Source organism: Filicampus tigris, chromosome 2 (genome assembly GCF_054856515.1).
Source record: "Filicampus tigris isolate MCC_2025a chromosome 2, RoL_Ftig_1.0, whole genome shotgun sequence".
Taxonomy (NCBI): domain Eukaryota; kingdom Metazoa; phylum Chordata; class Actinopteri; order Syngnathiformes; family Syngnathidae; genus Filicampus; species Filicampus tigris.
The window spans coordinates 10,091,619-10,108,170 of record NC_141218.1 but is presented as its reverse complement, the minus strand read 5'-3'; the positions used below and the strand labels follow the sequence as shown (position 1 = coordinate 10,108,170).

The following is a 16,552-nucleotide window of genomic DNA, read 5'->3' as shown; positions in this document are numbered from 1 at the left end:
ATTGATTTGGGAATACTGTCATATGTAGAAATGTGAAAAATAGTTCCTAACATGTTCTGAAGGAGCTGAACAGTTGTGTGGATGATGTGAATCAATCGAGCAATATGGAAGGATGAATTGTATTTGGAAAAGGTTGCCTTTCATTTAAAAATGGGAATTAATTTCGTGGAAAATGTGGAATTCTGGCAAGAGTGGGAATTCAGTTGAATCAGCTTCACTATTTTGAAATGTAGGAGTGGGTGTTGAAAATTGGCGTTCTAATAAAAATAACAAATGTTGTTATAGATGTGAAGGTTTTGTGAAATAAAGCTTTTTGGCTATGTTTGTGTTCGAGTGTCTGAAAAGGAAACACAGGCAGGCGAAAAGATGTGCTGCAAGCGGCGAGGTGCATCAGGGGGATGCTGCAAAGTAGGACTGCTGGCCAATGCTGTGTGCAGGCAGCGGTTGCTATGGCAACGCATTGATTATTTAACAATTGGGATGAAGCCTGTGCCCTGCATTCGCTTCTGTGGGTGGCGTCAGCATCCCCAGAGTCAAGCGCACATTTGCCACACATACGCCATCTTGACGCTATGGAAGCTTGAATGTTTCTGTTATTTTTGTATTATTCTGTGTTTCCGTGTTGTCACTGCCTGCTCATGAGGCTTGTGGAGTTTTTCACGGTATGTACAATTTGTTTCATGTCTGCCTTCAGTGTGTGTAAACAAAGCCATATGGGCTTGCGTACTATTGGATTGAAGCAATTTGTTGTATTTAACGTTGCTAATGCCCTGACCAACCTCTGCTTTATAGCTGGTAGCGACAATATTATCTTATGTGCCAATTATTGGTTCAAGTGTTGGAGGATTAAATTTGTACTATAACTTCCTTGACAATAATCCATATTCTTAAAATAAATAAATAAATGCATTTTAGCTGTTTAGATCAATGTCTCCAGCCTGAGCAGTGTGTGTGTGTGTGTGTGTGTGTGTGTAGTAGCCTGGCGCATGTGCAACCTGCATTGCCATCAATCTGTGAAATGCCGTTGACTTGACCTCTGTAATCCTTAACCTACTTCCCATCAAAGGATTATCCAGATGCCGTAAATTGCTATTTGGCCCTCCATGGCCTTACTGGCGCACAGGCAGCCAAAAATGTGCGCTAAGATTTAGTGTTACTCCACTCACATGATCTCAAATTGAGCTTTTTCGTCTTCCTCGGGGCGGGCCACAGATAAAAGTGGATGACCGTTCTAGGAACCGAGGGGGGATGAAGGCGCTAATCCGGTCTAATCCCAGGTACTTGATTTGTTTGCTCGATGTTAAACAAACGCATGTTGAGATTACTTGTATTGAGATTATCTTGTTTTGTTTTTATTTTTGTTTGCTTGTTATGTCAGATGGCGATAGGCAGTTTATAAAACTGCTGGTTTATACCACAGGTGGATTGATTTAGTGCCTTACAGTCAACTTCTGGGTTTATTCATAAATTCAATTTGTCTTGACTCCAAATCTCATAATGCAACTGGTGCCGTTTGTTTTGTTTTGTTTTGTTTTTTGGAATACAGTAAACTTTCTCACAGACAGAAACAAATGCATTTTTTTCCTGCTTCATGAGGCACCTTAATTCTTTTTCAATTCTATTTTTCATGTAAATATTCCGATTTGTTTTCTTGTACATATATTATTATATATTATAATATTGTGACTTTAATCTTGCAAATGGCTACTTTTGTCTTGTAATGTTGCACCGTGAAGTGTGTCCAATTTTAATTCAATTTTGATTTTTGATAAGGTTATTACTTCTACTGTAGACGCACACGCTAGTCACACGTTTTCTCGTGCTATTGAATGAGAAGCTGGGTCCCTCCAGAATTTTGACTGCTACTCGTCAGCAGTTGAACAATGCAGACTACGTTCATATATATTTCCAGTTGCTTTCAATACAATGTGCAGTATGATGAAGTCATTATTTTTATTTCTTCCCGCTATTATTCATTCATATATATATTATATTATATTATATGATATTATATTATATTATATTATATTATATTATATTATATTATATTATATTATATTATATTATATTATATGTATATTATATTTATATTATATTATATTTATATTTTATTAAAAGGAAGTTTGCTGAAAAATCATCATTATCATCATCATCATCCTTGTCATCATTTTCAATCCATAGCAATTACTTATTTTGTAAGACTATTAGGAATCAAATAAAATTTTAAAAGTGTTACTGTAAATGTTTGTGCAAAATGTTCATTTTACTTATATTAATCAATTTATTTAGTAGCAAATATTTTTTAAAGTATATGTATCTTTACTGAGATTTGTTTTATTCTATTATTTATGAGAACATTATTTAAAAATCTCCAAAAAGAAATTTTGATTCTACTTTTTAAAATTTTCCGTAATTGTTTTTATTTTTCTATGTGTCATTTATTTATTCAAATTAAATGAACAGACTGTCATATTTTCATTTTTTTACTTTAGTAAGATTGTTATAGGTTAATTTATAATTTAAAATCTCTTTAGATCAATGAACAAAAATCTTGTACAAGTAAAATTATTTAGTTTACTAGTATTTTCTGACATTTACAATAAATTAACCAAACATTTACCAACAATCTCTTACATTTAATATTTGAAATATACTAATATTGTTTAGTTTGATTGTTTTTGTTTCATGTATAATACATTAATTAACTATTTGTTCATTTCAATTAAAACATAAAAGTGTAGGTGTGATTATTTATTAAGAATTTATTTTTAAAAACTTTCTTTTAAAAAATTCATTTACAATCAATTAGCCATTTATTTGTTTCAAAAACATTCCTAATTGTTAAATGTCTATATCAAGTTCTTTTTAAAAGCACAAATGTTTTCCCCTTGTCTTAAAGTGTGTGTGCGTGCGTGTTCGTTTGTTGGTGGTCTCTGGGCACCTGTGGTCATTTTCAGCCCCTCGCACATTCCCGTTTTCACTTGGCTCCCATGTGATAACGTTTGTGCGTGCGCATTCACCGTCATCTGCTGAGATAATGTGTATCTCTTCATATTCACAGGCCAACCCTCCCCCCATCATTGTCAACGCAGACTCACTCGATGCAGGCCCTTATGTAAGTATCTCCTCCCTCTCTCCCTCGCTCTCTTCTCACACGCCCTCTGTTTCCACGTGTGTGTGTGTGGGTGTGCGTGTGTGTGTGTGTGTGTGTGTGTGTGTGTAGATGTTTGCCATGTGGACATCCACATCCATTATCCATTTGACCTTTGACCCGGCCTTTTATTTTGCCAGTTTGCCGCGTTGCACATTTAGTGTCACGGCCAAGACGCAGGATAAATTCAAAATCTGATTTTATTTGAGTGTAAACAAAACAATTAAGGTTAGTAAATCAAACAATCCAAGGTGTGTTCCAAATCCTGTTTGTTTTGAAATGTCAGGATTTTGTCGCAACATTTTGGTGTACAGCACTGCCATGAGATACGAGTGACCTGACTTCCGCATTTGAATGTTTTTTTTTTTTTTTTTTTTTTTTTTTTGCTTGGACTTGTGAGCAAAATTTAGAAAAGCAAAAAGAAAAAAAAAGTTGCGGTTTGGCAGATAAGGGAGAATTAATCAACAAATAGGCTTCAGGCTGTTTAATGCCTCTTCCAGTTGAAATTTACAGATAAACAAAATATCAAACCAAGAGAATTGTATCTTGCATAGTCACCAACCAAAAAGCCCACTAGCTGAATGCGAATACACAATGTAAAACTCCATAGCCGGGCTAACGAAACTAGCATCAATTTTTTGTGGTAGTACTGTAACTATTTAGGCCAGGGATAGTTGAACAGACAGACAGTACTCACGGGCATATATTCTTTATCCTCTGCGATAAACAGCTAATATTCTTGTCGTGTGTAGAATGCAAGCCAGCCTTGCTAAGCAGCTATTGTCATCTCTTGTGTCACAGGTGAATGGCAGCGATGGCATGTACAAGTATGAAGAGATCATCTTGGAGAGGGTAAGGCAATCCTACTTGTCGAAGCATACATCGCTACATCCTCTTAACAGTTGCTCAACTTTGGAATATTTTTTTTTTAGATAAAAACTGTTTTATGTGTTTTTTTTAATTGGAAAAAGTACACGTTCTGTGCCTACAATGAGTATTTAGTTGTTCATATTGTTTCTGTTGCTGAAAAAAAATAATTATGATGACGTGTTTTCTGTAATATTGCAACATTAGTCTCCTATTTTTTCAGGGGAACTCGGGCCTTGGCTTCAGTATCGCGGGAGGCATCGATAATCCGCATATTCCCGACGATCCGGGGATCTTCATCACCAAGATTATTCCAGGAGGAGCGGCTGCCATGGACGGAAGGCTTGGGTAACGGCTCCACTAATATACTAATATACAGAAAATTAAAATAACAGTTTTTTTTTGTTCTTAATATGTTATAACTTTATCATAAATATAATTTTTCATTGTAAAATTGCAACTATGTTATTATCAAGATTTGTTTTTGCTTGATGTTGTAAATTTAGTTGACTGTTGGTTTACATTATCATCATTTTTTTATTTTGCTGATTATTGTAAGTTCGTTATTGTGCAGTTATGATTTTCTGATGTTCTGATTATTATTTTTTTCTAGTAATATTTCAGCTTGATTGTATAATACTTTCTCACTACTTTATAGCTTCATTACTTAAATAATTCTCTCTAAAATATGTTACCTACTTTCTCGAATACTGCTACTTTTTTTCTTGCAATAGTGCATCATTGGTATCATAAAATTACAATGTTTTTCCTCACCATGCAGCGGTGTGTGTTTCCTCAAGGCTTCTTGCATTTTCCTAGAAATGTTGAAAACTAAAGTGAGGCTGGAGCATTTGTAATGATGATACGATGAGGTTACCCCTCCATACGCATCCGCAGGGTTAATGACTGCGTGCTGCGCGTGAACGATGTGGACGTGTCAGAAGTGGTCCACAGCCGGGCGGTGGAGGCCCTAAAGGAGGCGGGGCCAGTGGTGCGCCTGCTGGTGAGGCGGAGGCAGGCCCCGCCCGAGACCATCCTGGAGGTCAACCTGCTCAAAGGGCCCAAAGGTAATGCACACGCAGCCACTTTAGCTGTGGGAATGCAAATGTCACGGAACTCCCTAAGTAGGGCTGAACGATTTTAGGAAATAATTGTATTGCGATTTTCCTGACAGATATTGCGATTTCGATTCGATTTGCGATTTTCTTGAAATCAAGCTTCAGAAAATGACATCATACCATCAAATACATTAATAGTATTACTTTAATAATGCAAGGAATATTAAAGAGGTTTTGTGAGGGAGGCAGTCCTTTTTCAAGGTTTTTAAAATTGTCCATGTAAGGCAAGACCTGCACTACTTGCCATCATGTATACTGTAAATATGAAATTATGTGTAGTAGTACCGGTATATAAATTTAGCATTTTCATGTACACATGCTGCACTATTTAACAAATAAAAAAAAAAAAGTCAATTCGCAAAGCTAAATTAAATACGAATAATAATTTTGAGACCTATTAATGTGTAGCTCTCAAAACTCAGTACTCTGTAGTGCAAAATAGTAAATATAGCAAATAACATTGCTGATACTATAATTATTTTTACTTTTGACATCAAGCTCTTCCTCATAGCTGACATCACCCGTTAGCATCTTCTGGTATTCAAGCACATGCTAAATTGCTAATATAGCTGTCGTCTTATTTTATTTCTAGATACGTATTAACCGTATTACACATTTTCTGTTCGTAGCTGCTGGCTCTCCACCTAAACGCGGTTCTAGCAAGACTCGTGAAAATTCTACTGTACACCTAAACTCTTATTTTGGGTCTTTCCCGACTTTGCAATTAGCATCCCTCCCCCCCAAAAAACAGCCAATGTTTGCTAATTCTTTTTCCCTCTATTCTAAATAAAGTTACATAAATATTAAAGGACAAAGTATTGTAAATGTCCTGCCTCTAATTCATATCTTTATTGTTATAAGTGTTAAAGAGGGCAAAAAATAAGTTTTTTAAGTGTTTTTTAATTAAATGGCCAACTAATCGGTTATCAGAATTTTGTTCTTGCCAAATATCCAAATCTGCATCGGCCTCAAAAATGAATATCAATCAGGCCATGAATAACCCCCTGCACCACACCCCATAAAAACCAGATCACCCGTCCGCCCCCCTGGAAACAAATATATTTAAACAGTTTGGGTCAGGTGGGTTTCATAAAAGATGCAAAAAAATTTTGGGATTTTTGGACAAGAACAGAATTTTCGAAAGCGGCGCTGAACGGCTGGCGCATCTGAATGACTAAGTTTAAGAAGTGTAAGCGCCCTCTGTTGACCAGAGAGAACAGATACATTTTCATTTTTGTTTTTTTATTATTATTATTATTGTGAAGAAATGACAGATTGCAGTGATAGAGTTAAGTAAAAGAAGGAACAACAATTTGTGACCATGCACATGTGTTTATAATTCAACATTATTCTCATTACATTGCAGATAGTTTTGCATTACTGTATAACCTTGATTTGGCCGGTGTACCTAATAAAGTGTCTTCCTAATTTAATCCAATTGTCCGTAGTAATAATTAATAATGGTTTATGTCCCAACAACTGATGTCGTAGGTGTTGGGTGTGTTGCATTTTCTACTTCTTGGATGTTACACTCTTTTCATGTCAATCTTCCAGGACTTGGATTCAGCATTGCCGGAGGGATCGGCAATCAGCACATCCCGGGTGACAACAGCATTTACATCACCAAGATCATTGAAGGGGGAGCCGCCCAAAAAGATGGTCGGCTGCAGACGGGAGACCGCCTGCTCGCTGTAAGACCCTTTTCATATTTCTAGTACAGTTGTACGTTAACTGAGATTTGGGGTGAAGTGGAAAAAAATGGAGCAGTTAAGATTCTAAGAGGCCCTGGGCAAGGAGAACCATAGATGCGCTTTTAGCTGTTTATTGAACTGGACAAGTGGTAAAACATACAAATGCAAAATGAAAACACTCACAAGGAGCTGCAGAAAGCCACAACTCATTGGCATTTCCGTTCATTTCAATAGGCAAAGTAATTTGCTACGTGTGTAAATTGGGAACGAATAAAGTCGTAAGTCAAGGTACTCCGACACTACCTACTGCTTTTGACCTCACTTCTCACCATGCACACTCCAACACAGGCAACCTTGGGCTTCTCTCACACGGTTGCAATATGCCCAAATCTCACTTCATCCTCCGAGCTGTGATCGCGTTGGCTGGTGCGACACGTAAACGCCATTTTGTTGTTTACATCTTTACCATTTTTTTTTTTTTTTTTTATGTGAGACACCTCACACACAGCAAGAAGAAAAGGGTCAGGTTCTCCCTTGTGTGTAAGAGGTAGAACACTTTTTATTCAATGTAGACTTCCATCTAGCATCACATGTAGGTTGAGAGACTGAACAAAAAAATATTTAATCAAAGAGAAGTCACCTCAGTCATTTTGCCACTTCTGTCGACTGAAAATGACATCACAGTTGCTCAGGGCTAAGATAACGACCAGTCATGGCTCAGCTTCAGAAAACAGGTGAGCCGTGATTGGTCGTTATCAGAGCCCTGATCGTCTGTGATGTCGTTTTCAGTCGACAGAAGTGACAAAATGGCCACCCCCTGAAATGGCTAAAAATGTGTGGATTTTGCTGCTTAACTCATATTCCACAAAGACAATATTAATCAGGATGCCTTGTTTCAATTAGTGGGCCTGCGTAGAACATAATCTTGAATAAAAAATGTTTGGGTTGACTTCCCCCTTTAAATTGTTCAATTGATTATGTTGCCGCTAGTTTTTCACCGTTTGTGTACAATGCTCATCTACAACTGCGAGGAGCGATTTTGCCTCAAACTTGTTCCCTTCAAAAATATGGCAGGAGCGTTTTAATAAACGAAGTATGCTTTATCTTTTCCATGGATTGCAATGGTATTCAGAAGTTTCAACTAAGGTCCATGTTCCATGATTGGAAGCTTTTCTCAGATGTCAGTCAGTCATGCTTCATTGGTGTTTCTGTTTTCATTCCCTATCCGTCAAAATCACTGAACACACTCCAGGACACACAACAGGATAATCGCTCTGGATAATCTTTTAGAGACAGATAATCAGGTGTTTGCTGGATCTAGGGGAAGTAAAATGCTAAAATTTGATCAAATTATCGGTATGACTGTACCCCGCTTAATGATTATCGCCCTGACTTTTTTACGAGCACATCAGGAAGAGGGAAAAAATGCACTCTTTACTCACCCCACACCTAAAGGTAATCTCAGGATAATCTCTCAGAGACATCCAGTAATCGAGCCTGTTTCTTTGATCTGAATGAAGGTTAGAGGCTCAAATTAGGCCCAGGATAATTGTTCATGAGAATCTTTAAAGCGGAAGTCAACCCAAACACATTTTTTCAAGAATATGTTCCCAGCAGGCCCACTAGTTGAAATACGGCATTCTGATTAATTATGCGTTTGTGGAATATAAACTAAGCAGCAAAATGCACTCGTTTTTAGCCATGACTGGGGGCGGCCATTTTGTCTTCTGTCGACTGAAAATGACATCACAACTGCTCACAACAACCAATCACGGCTGACCTGTTTTCTAAATCTGAGCCGTGATTGGTCGTTGTGAGCAGTTGTGATGTCATTTTCAGTCGACAGAAGACAAAATGGCCGCCCCCGGAGATGGCTGAAAACGAGTGGATTAACACTTATTCCGCAAACGCAATATTTATCAGAATTCCCTGTTTCAACTAGTGGGCTTGCATAGAACATATTCTTGGAAAAAAAATTTTGCGTTGACTTCCTTAAGAGACATCTAACAATCAGGTCTTTGGTGAAAGGAAAAAGAAAACTGCACACATTTGTCCAGATTATTGGTGTGTATGTGTACCCCGCCTGGAGTTTTCTGACGACTTGTTTCTTATTTCAGGTGAACAACATCGTGCTTCAGGACGTGCGTCACGAGGAGGCGGTGGCCGCCCTGAAGAACACGTCTGACATGGTTTACCTCAAGGTGGCCAAACCAGGACCCGTGCACCTCAATGACATGTACGCCCCGCCCGACTATTCCAGCAGTACGTATTGACTTCTTCTCTTATGCTGCATGTTAGGGATATTCACAATGCTAATAGATTGTTCCATTTTTGATTGTGAAGAATTGACTCCTTACCTTTTTATTATACTTATTATGAAATAAATAAAATCTAATACTGAACAACCACATGGAAACAGGAGTTCAGAACTTTGAGAGACATCTCAACCCATTATAAATAATGTTACATTTGATTCACTATTCCCATTTATATAATTAATTATTCTACTGATTAGATAATCCATGTTATATTATGTGTAATGCGATGGGAGCATTATGAATATAAACTCCTTTTTCCACGCCAATGTGGTGTGCTTATTTCAATGGGAGAAAAAACAGTCAGAGAGAGTTATTTTCAAGATACAAGCTGTCGTTCTGTCATTTTGTTTGCTTTGAATTGCAAGCAAAAATTTGGAACCAAACCACTTAAATCTGCCTTACTAAAGTCCTCTATCTTAATGATAATACTCAATACAAAATGCCATAGATGAGCTAATGAATATCATAGTGGTGTTATAACCCTTTATGCAAAGCAGAGGCGGAGCCAGAACGTGGCTAATGGGTGGGCCTGCAAAAATCAGGGTGGGCCTGAATACTTCTCTCACTGAGCACAATCCTCCTATCCCGACACATCATATATTCAAAGAAAATGACAAACTGAATAATATGAAGTTCAGATCTTCCTTAAACAACCACAATGATGCCATTCTTAATATTCAATCAAATACAAAACAGAACGAAACACAAATTCAAAAATGCAATAAGAATTTACTAAAAATGTAAAAGTACTGTATATATATTTTTTTTCAAGAATCTCAGTGAGTGGGCAGTCTGTCAATCTGGGTGGGCCTGTGCACACCCAGGCCTACCCATGGCTCCGCCCCTGATGCAAAGTATATTTAAACACAAACAGTGGTGAAGCACTTGTAGATGGACAGTAGAACAGTACTCACGGGCATATATTCTTTATCCATTGTGAAGAACAACCATTGCTACTGCATCTTACTGAGGAGCTGTGATTGTGTCCCTGTATATATGTGTGTCTGTAATATACTGGGAAAAAAAATGTCAAAAACTGTTTGGTTCTTACCATGATTATGTCATTAAGAGTTTTATATGAAGAACAATATTATATAATGCTATTTGTCTTATTAAAAACAAATTAAACTTGGATTTATCAGCCCTGGTTGAGGTCTGTTCATAACTTGCATATGCTATCCCACTTTGAATAAGGATTTGTCAACAGAATAATGCCAGAATTGTACCTTCTGCCATCTAGTGGAAAAGCCTTTTACTCTACGACGCCGGCATAGAAAATAATAAAGCTATATTATTTCTCATAAATACATAATCGTTTTTGGACCAATTAAGTGAGATTGTATTAGGGTTAGTGTGGTGGAATAAAAAAAATACTAGCTCCAAAATGTGTTCCTCCTAAAACAAAGACCCACTTCTGTACAAATACACTTTACATAAATCTAACATTACATAACACAATGGGGTGACTCTTCTAACTAATATAACACTGTCTTTTTATCTTGTGGAGTGATGAACCTGCATGAATTTCTTGCATTGGATCACTGCTCTCTTGCCCAAAAACGCCTGAGACACCCACATCGTGACTACAACACACACGCGCACACACGCAGACGCGGACAGACACACACGCGCACGCACACATACACACACACGCGCATACACAGGCAGTTCTTCCCACAGCAACAACAAGCTTAGTTCTCTGCCTCCCACTGAGTGTGGCCGGTTTCTCACATCCCACCTGCGCATGGGAGCCCACAATCTCGAGGCGAAGTGTCTCCAAATTCTTCTTAGACGAGCCATTTAATAAGCATGCTGGCTTTTCAACTCCATTTTTTTTCCCCTTTGCCTCCATGTCACACATGCTCACATGATCCGGATTTAAAGTGGGTTCAATAGTGGATGAGGGTTCCTTAAGCCTGCCTGTTATGAAGTCTTCATGTAAAAATCCTGGATGTGGAAAGTTAAAAATGAATAGAAGACCATATCATTTTTTGTCACATTCCTGCCTATTCATGGTTCACTGAATCCCAGATTTTGGATGGGAACTTCTCCGTTTTTCACCATGTAAAAATTCGAACAATTTTGGCATTATGATTTCATCCTTCAATTCAATGGACATTGTGCCACTCCTTTTGCCACCAGGGGGCAGTATAATACCTACAGACAAACTAGATAATGAAATTGATCATGAAATACAAGAAGACAATCACAGCTAAACTGCGCTAAAATTAGTTGGTTTTTGAAAATCTGAGAATATATTCCTTTAAACGTTATATGCTCTGTCTATATGTGTTGCTCCAGTTCATATATCAATGCTAGTTCGGTTAGCACTTCTATGGCGTTTTCCATTATGTGTTAGCAGTAAGCTAATTGACTTTCATAAGAGAGTTACTTGGTTTGGTTACATACACAATGTGTGATTCTTTATATTTTATTTTTGCATTGGCATCAAAATAGAACCATCAATTATTATCATTTTAATCATCTTTTCTTTGTGTTTTTGACTAACTTCCTGTGTCCTCTATGGTGTAATCATTCTTGCTTTCCTCCCTACTGGCCTGGCCCTCCCTCCAGCCTTCCCCACCATGGTGGACAACCACGTGAGCCACAACTACATGGGCGCCATGGAGCCCAAGCCGCCCTACCCACCGCCCCAGGTCACCCCGTCGAGGTACTCGCCAGTCCCCCGCCACATGCTCGGGGAGGAAGACTTCACCAGGTAAGTCACAGACCATACAAAGCACTTATTCCATTCTCAATATCCATCTCAAAGGGGGAGTCAACCCGAACATATTTTTTTCCAGACTATGTTCTATGCAGGCCCACTAGTTGAAATACGGCATTCTGATTAATATTGCGTTCGTGGAATACAATTTAAGCAGAAACATGCACCCACTTTTAGCCATCTCAGGTGGCGGCCATTTTGTCACTTCTGTCGACTGAAGATAACATCAACGTTGCTGAGGGCTCAGATAACCTATCACCTATTTTCTGAAGCATGATTTTTTGTTATCTGAGCCCTGAGCAACTTCAATGTCATCTTCAGTCGACAGAAGTGACAAAATGGCCGCCCTCTGAGTTTGCTAAAAGCAGTGGATTTCTCATATCCCACAAATCCCACGCAATGTTAATTAGAATGCAGTGTTTAGACTAGTGGGCCTGCATAGAACATATTCTGGAAAAAAATATGTTTGAGATGACTTTTCCCTTTAAGGTCCATGCACTAGTACGCTCGTTGTATTTTCAGCGCACTAGTAGAATGACTTGGGTGTGCTAGTAGAACGACTGCGTCTTAGTAATATTTTTTCCACTAGTGTATGACATTTCTGCACACTAGTAAAACAACTTTGGCACACTAGAAGGACAACTACATGTTACTAGTAAGGCCAAACTACTAGTGAGCATGTTGGTGCTACTAGGAGGGGCCGGGGTCTACTTGTGCATTACATTTGCCTACTAGTTGGGCCTAGTAGTGTTTATTAGTAAGGTTTAATTGCATGCTAGTAGGCTAAAAGTGGCACCATTTGGGGGGAAAAACTACCGGTACTAATGTGCATAAATGTCTACAGTAGTGGGAGGCAGTAGGGGGGCACTAGTGATACATAGTCGTTCTACTACTGTGACCTAGTCATTGAACGAGTGCGCCCTAGTCATTCTACTCATGCACACAAATGTCCTACCGTAATGGAAGACAATAGTTGACAAAATGTTACTCGTAAGATAGTCGATGCTGTAGTGCACCATAGTCATTCTACTAATTAAGCTTCAAGTCCGTGTACTACTACTACACTCTACTACATTTGTCCTACTAGCGAGGACAAAGAGCGCACCTGTACATCGACCATGGCTGGATGACGCACACCTTGACTCCCTTTGCACTATTTGACACTCGCAGTCATGTAGTTCCATCTTCAAAGATTCAAGCAAACAGATTGCTTGGAGACAGAGGCAGAGGGTCTGTTTTTGTTTTTGTTTTGTTTCTTTTTTTTTTTTTTTTTTTTTTGCTGTTATGGAACAAACGTGTCCCAACACATACTGTAAACGTCTCTCCCCTTACATACTGTTGATTTTCCATGCACATTGTATATTTGGGTCAATTTCGACCCAGGCAAAGAATATCCTCATAATAATTGTTTGTGTTTATAAATGAATAATGAATTGTTAATCCTGAATCAAAGTTTCAGAGAAAAGGATTTTTTTTGCAGGATGTGGATCTCGCACCTGTGCCAAGGCACCATCTGACCTCTGTATGATTTCTCTTGCTTATGTTTAGTATGTATAATTATTCTTATGCTGTTTTACTGTTTCAAGATTCTCCCATGACGCTTTAAAGACCAACAGGTCAAATGTGGCGGAAAACAGAGACAGTTCTAGGACTCTTTCACATTCCCCAATGAACACACATACATGGACTTGGACTCTTACTGTTTCGAGATTCCCCCTTGGCCTTTCAAAGACGTTCAGGTGCATGTTTCTGTAGGAACCTGTGCAAATGTGGTGGATACACAGACAGTTCTCGGGACTGTTTCAAGCTCCCGCTGTCCCATAAAATGTACACACATTTGTGGCATGTACAGTTTCAACATTATTCTCACCATTGCCGCCATTTTCCTTGATTTAACACACACTGGTGAATCCATATGAAGTCAGTGTACACGCATTTTGTAACAAACAAAAAGAGTTACATTAACATTATCGCTTCATTTTTGTATGTTTGGTGACACTTTCGGAAAAGTCATCAAATTTCGGGGTGAAAGAATGACTATTAGGCTATTATTATTGCTGGTAAGCATCAAAATGAGTCAAATTTGACCCAAACAGTATGTAAGGGTTAACCGTTTGAGTCCTGCATGGGTTTTCTTTTTCGTTGCTGTCGTCCAGGTCTTGTCACCGTGTGGTTGGCGTGAACACAAGACACACATGTTCAGTCACCTCGTGAAGGCGAACAAATGTGGATTTACATTTCAAAGCTCATCGCGGGGAGTTGACGCTGAGTTAAAGCTGGACAGTGTGTGGTGCCTTTGACCTCCTATCCCAAGAACTGAAAGTAGCATCGTGGGGGGTGGAGAGTGTCCCGCGAGGCCTTGAGTCATCTTAACCCACAGCTCTGGGGAGGAGGCTCCCTGTGTGTGCGCGTGTTTATGCGTGTGCCTGTTTGTGTGTGCCTGTGTGTGTGTGTGTGTGCACGCATGCAGGCGTCGCAGTGTGTTACTGGGGTGTTCTTGTCCCGTGGCCCTGTAATGTCCTTTTGTGAAAACTGTCTACATTGTATGTCGCATCTTTTGTTGGTATGCGTCAGAGGTGGGGGGGCTCTTGAGTCACATGACTTGATTCGAATCGGACGTAAATCTCCAATTTTAGGACCTGGAACTTGCTTGGCTAAAACTTATGACAGACTTGACTTGATTCTTGACTTGAACTACATCACTTGACAAGTCCTGCCTGCTTGGCATTTGAACATCAGGTTTGTTAGTGCCATTTGTTTAGTTGTTGAAAGAAAAGCGTCTTTTTTTTGTGTGTGTGTGTGTGGTGCGCGAAAAAAAATCTCAGCTATAGAGAAACCATACAAAAACTTCCAGCCAGGATTCATTTAAACTTAACTTTCTGAGTAACGTCTGATTTATTCCTTTTTTTTGAATGCAAGAATGTCAAATGGACAAAAATATAAAATTGGAATATACAAATTCAAATTTTTATTTAGTAGTTCAACAATATCACTTGAAAACAAGGGTAATATTGTAAATAAAGTCTTGCAACGTCTGCCACAATAAGTGGTCCTTAATTAACTTTCTTTGCATACTTACACATGTGAACCAGCACTAACAGCACAAATTATCGATAGAATTATATATAATTTGATTATCTGAAACTTGAACAGATTTACCCACATTCTTCAGCAATGCTGATATCTGTTTGATTACCCCCTTAAAAAAAAAATCAAGTTCTGCCTACACAGATTGCGAATTGTGTGCAACCCTTTCTACAGCAAGGAACATAGAACTCAAACGAAGCATTCCTGTGCCACGGTTGACTTAACGGTTTGATTCCACAGAGCATTACGCTTTGCCAATTGCAGACCAAGGCAGCCTCTTGCAATTGTTTTTGTTGGCTGAAATGTCAACATTTTTAGGTAGGCTCAAATGACAGCGAATGTGACATGTCTTTGTCTTTTTGTAGCTGTCCATCTAGAGCTGGGGGTCATGGCGACGTGACTGCCCGGCTCCGTGTGATTGATGAAATCCAATCCAACGTCTCTAGTAGTGACGTTGGGTTGGTGAATATAAAATACCAGTGGATAAAGTAGCAAGCAGAATGTATGTCAATGTAACAGTGTAAAACTGGCATTTTTTTTTCTAACGAAAATAGTCAAGTAAAAGTAAATCAAAGACTCTGAAAAATACAATTCATCCAGAAAGTTACTAGAGTAAATGTAACAGTTACTCTGTTACATTTGCTCTAGTAACTTTCTGGATGAATTGTACTTGTCAGAGCACATAGGACTTCACGAGACTTATTTTTGACTTTGCACATGCGTGACTTGCTCCCACCTCTGGTAAGCGTGCTTTTCTTCCTGTCCTACACTTTGTCCCGTTCACTGTGATTCCTGTACCCCCACAGCCGGGCTGAGCCAATTTACAGTGTCATCCACAAACCTGGGGAGGGCAAAGGTCCCCAGGCTCTCTTCAGAGGCTTCTGTCCTTCCCCTGCACCCTTGTGCCAAGCTCCACTCCCCCTCTCTGGCAGGTACTAACCTAGTCTGTCACGCCTTGCTCAGCTAACCCTCCTCTCCTGAAAACCAGACAACAGACCTTTTCACCGTGACGTCACACTTACTTCCGTTGGCAAAAGCAGTAGTGTTCTGCGATGGCACCGTTTGTAAACAACGTTTAAATATTTATTTATTTATTTATTTTGGGGGGGGGGGAGTAGGTGATGCAAAAATGACTCAAAAAGCTTTCACAAAAAGCACACACGCAGAGTCGAGGTCTGCTGAATGACATAATACAAATGGTGCGTGTCATTTGTGCGACTGGAGGGGTTTTCGACTTGAAAGATTCCGCTACACGACAACGACACAGACACTCCAAAAGCAGCAACTTCCCCCCCCTTTCATCTCGTATTTTTTCATAAAAGTGTGCTGTACCCGCTCTTGGCAAGCGCATCTCTGCGGGAGGAGTGCAGCCGAAAGGGCTTTCGCACTCCCACAAGCTGCTCCGTTCCATCTGTCAGGAGGCGTTGATAAACCTAAAGCCTCTGTCTCAGGCCAAGTTTCCTACTGAAGGGGGATAGATAATATTCAACTCTGTTGTACTTCATATCTGCAGTAGTGCCTACCTGAGTTTGACGTAAACAGATGGGCAAATGTTTGTTCATTAAGACGCATTGAGTCATTTTTCATCCCTTTGT

At 39.1% G+C, this 16,552-nt stretch overlaps 1 protein-coding gene across 18 annotated transcripts in view; it reads left to right on the top strand.

Annotated features, from left to right (window-relative positions):
* The window catches only part of dlg3 (discs, large homolog 3 (Drosophila)), a 111,796-nt gene that overhangs the window by 53,031 nt on the left and 42,213 nt on the right, over positions 1–16,552 (top strand). For 7 of the 18 annotated variants that reach the window (XM_086024072.1, XM_086024071.1, XM_086024074.1 and 4 more), the window contains 8 exons: positions 3,062–3,115; positions 3,953–4,003; positions 4,242–4,366; positions 4,916–5,085; positions 6,691–6,827; positions 8,945–9,090; positions 11,703–11,864; positions 15,764–15,889. In XM_086024072.1, coding sequence (XP_085880198.1) covers positions 3,062–3,115; positions 3,953–4,003; positions 4,242–4,366; positions 4,916–5,085; positions 6,691–6,827; positions 8,945–9,090; positions 11,703–11,864; positions 15,764–15,889 — 971 coding nt within the window. The remainder of the gene's footprint in view (positions 1–3,061; positions 3,116–3,952; positions 4,004–4,241; positions 4,367–4,915; positions 5,086–6,690; positions 6,828–8,944; positions 9,091–11,702; positions 11,865–15,763; positions 15,890–16,552) is intronic. The other 11 variants (XM_086024080.1, XM_086024078.1, XM_086024084.1 and 8 more) reach the window with 5 other exon arrangements.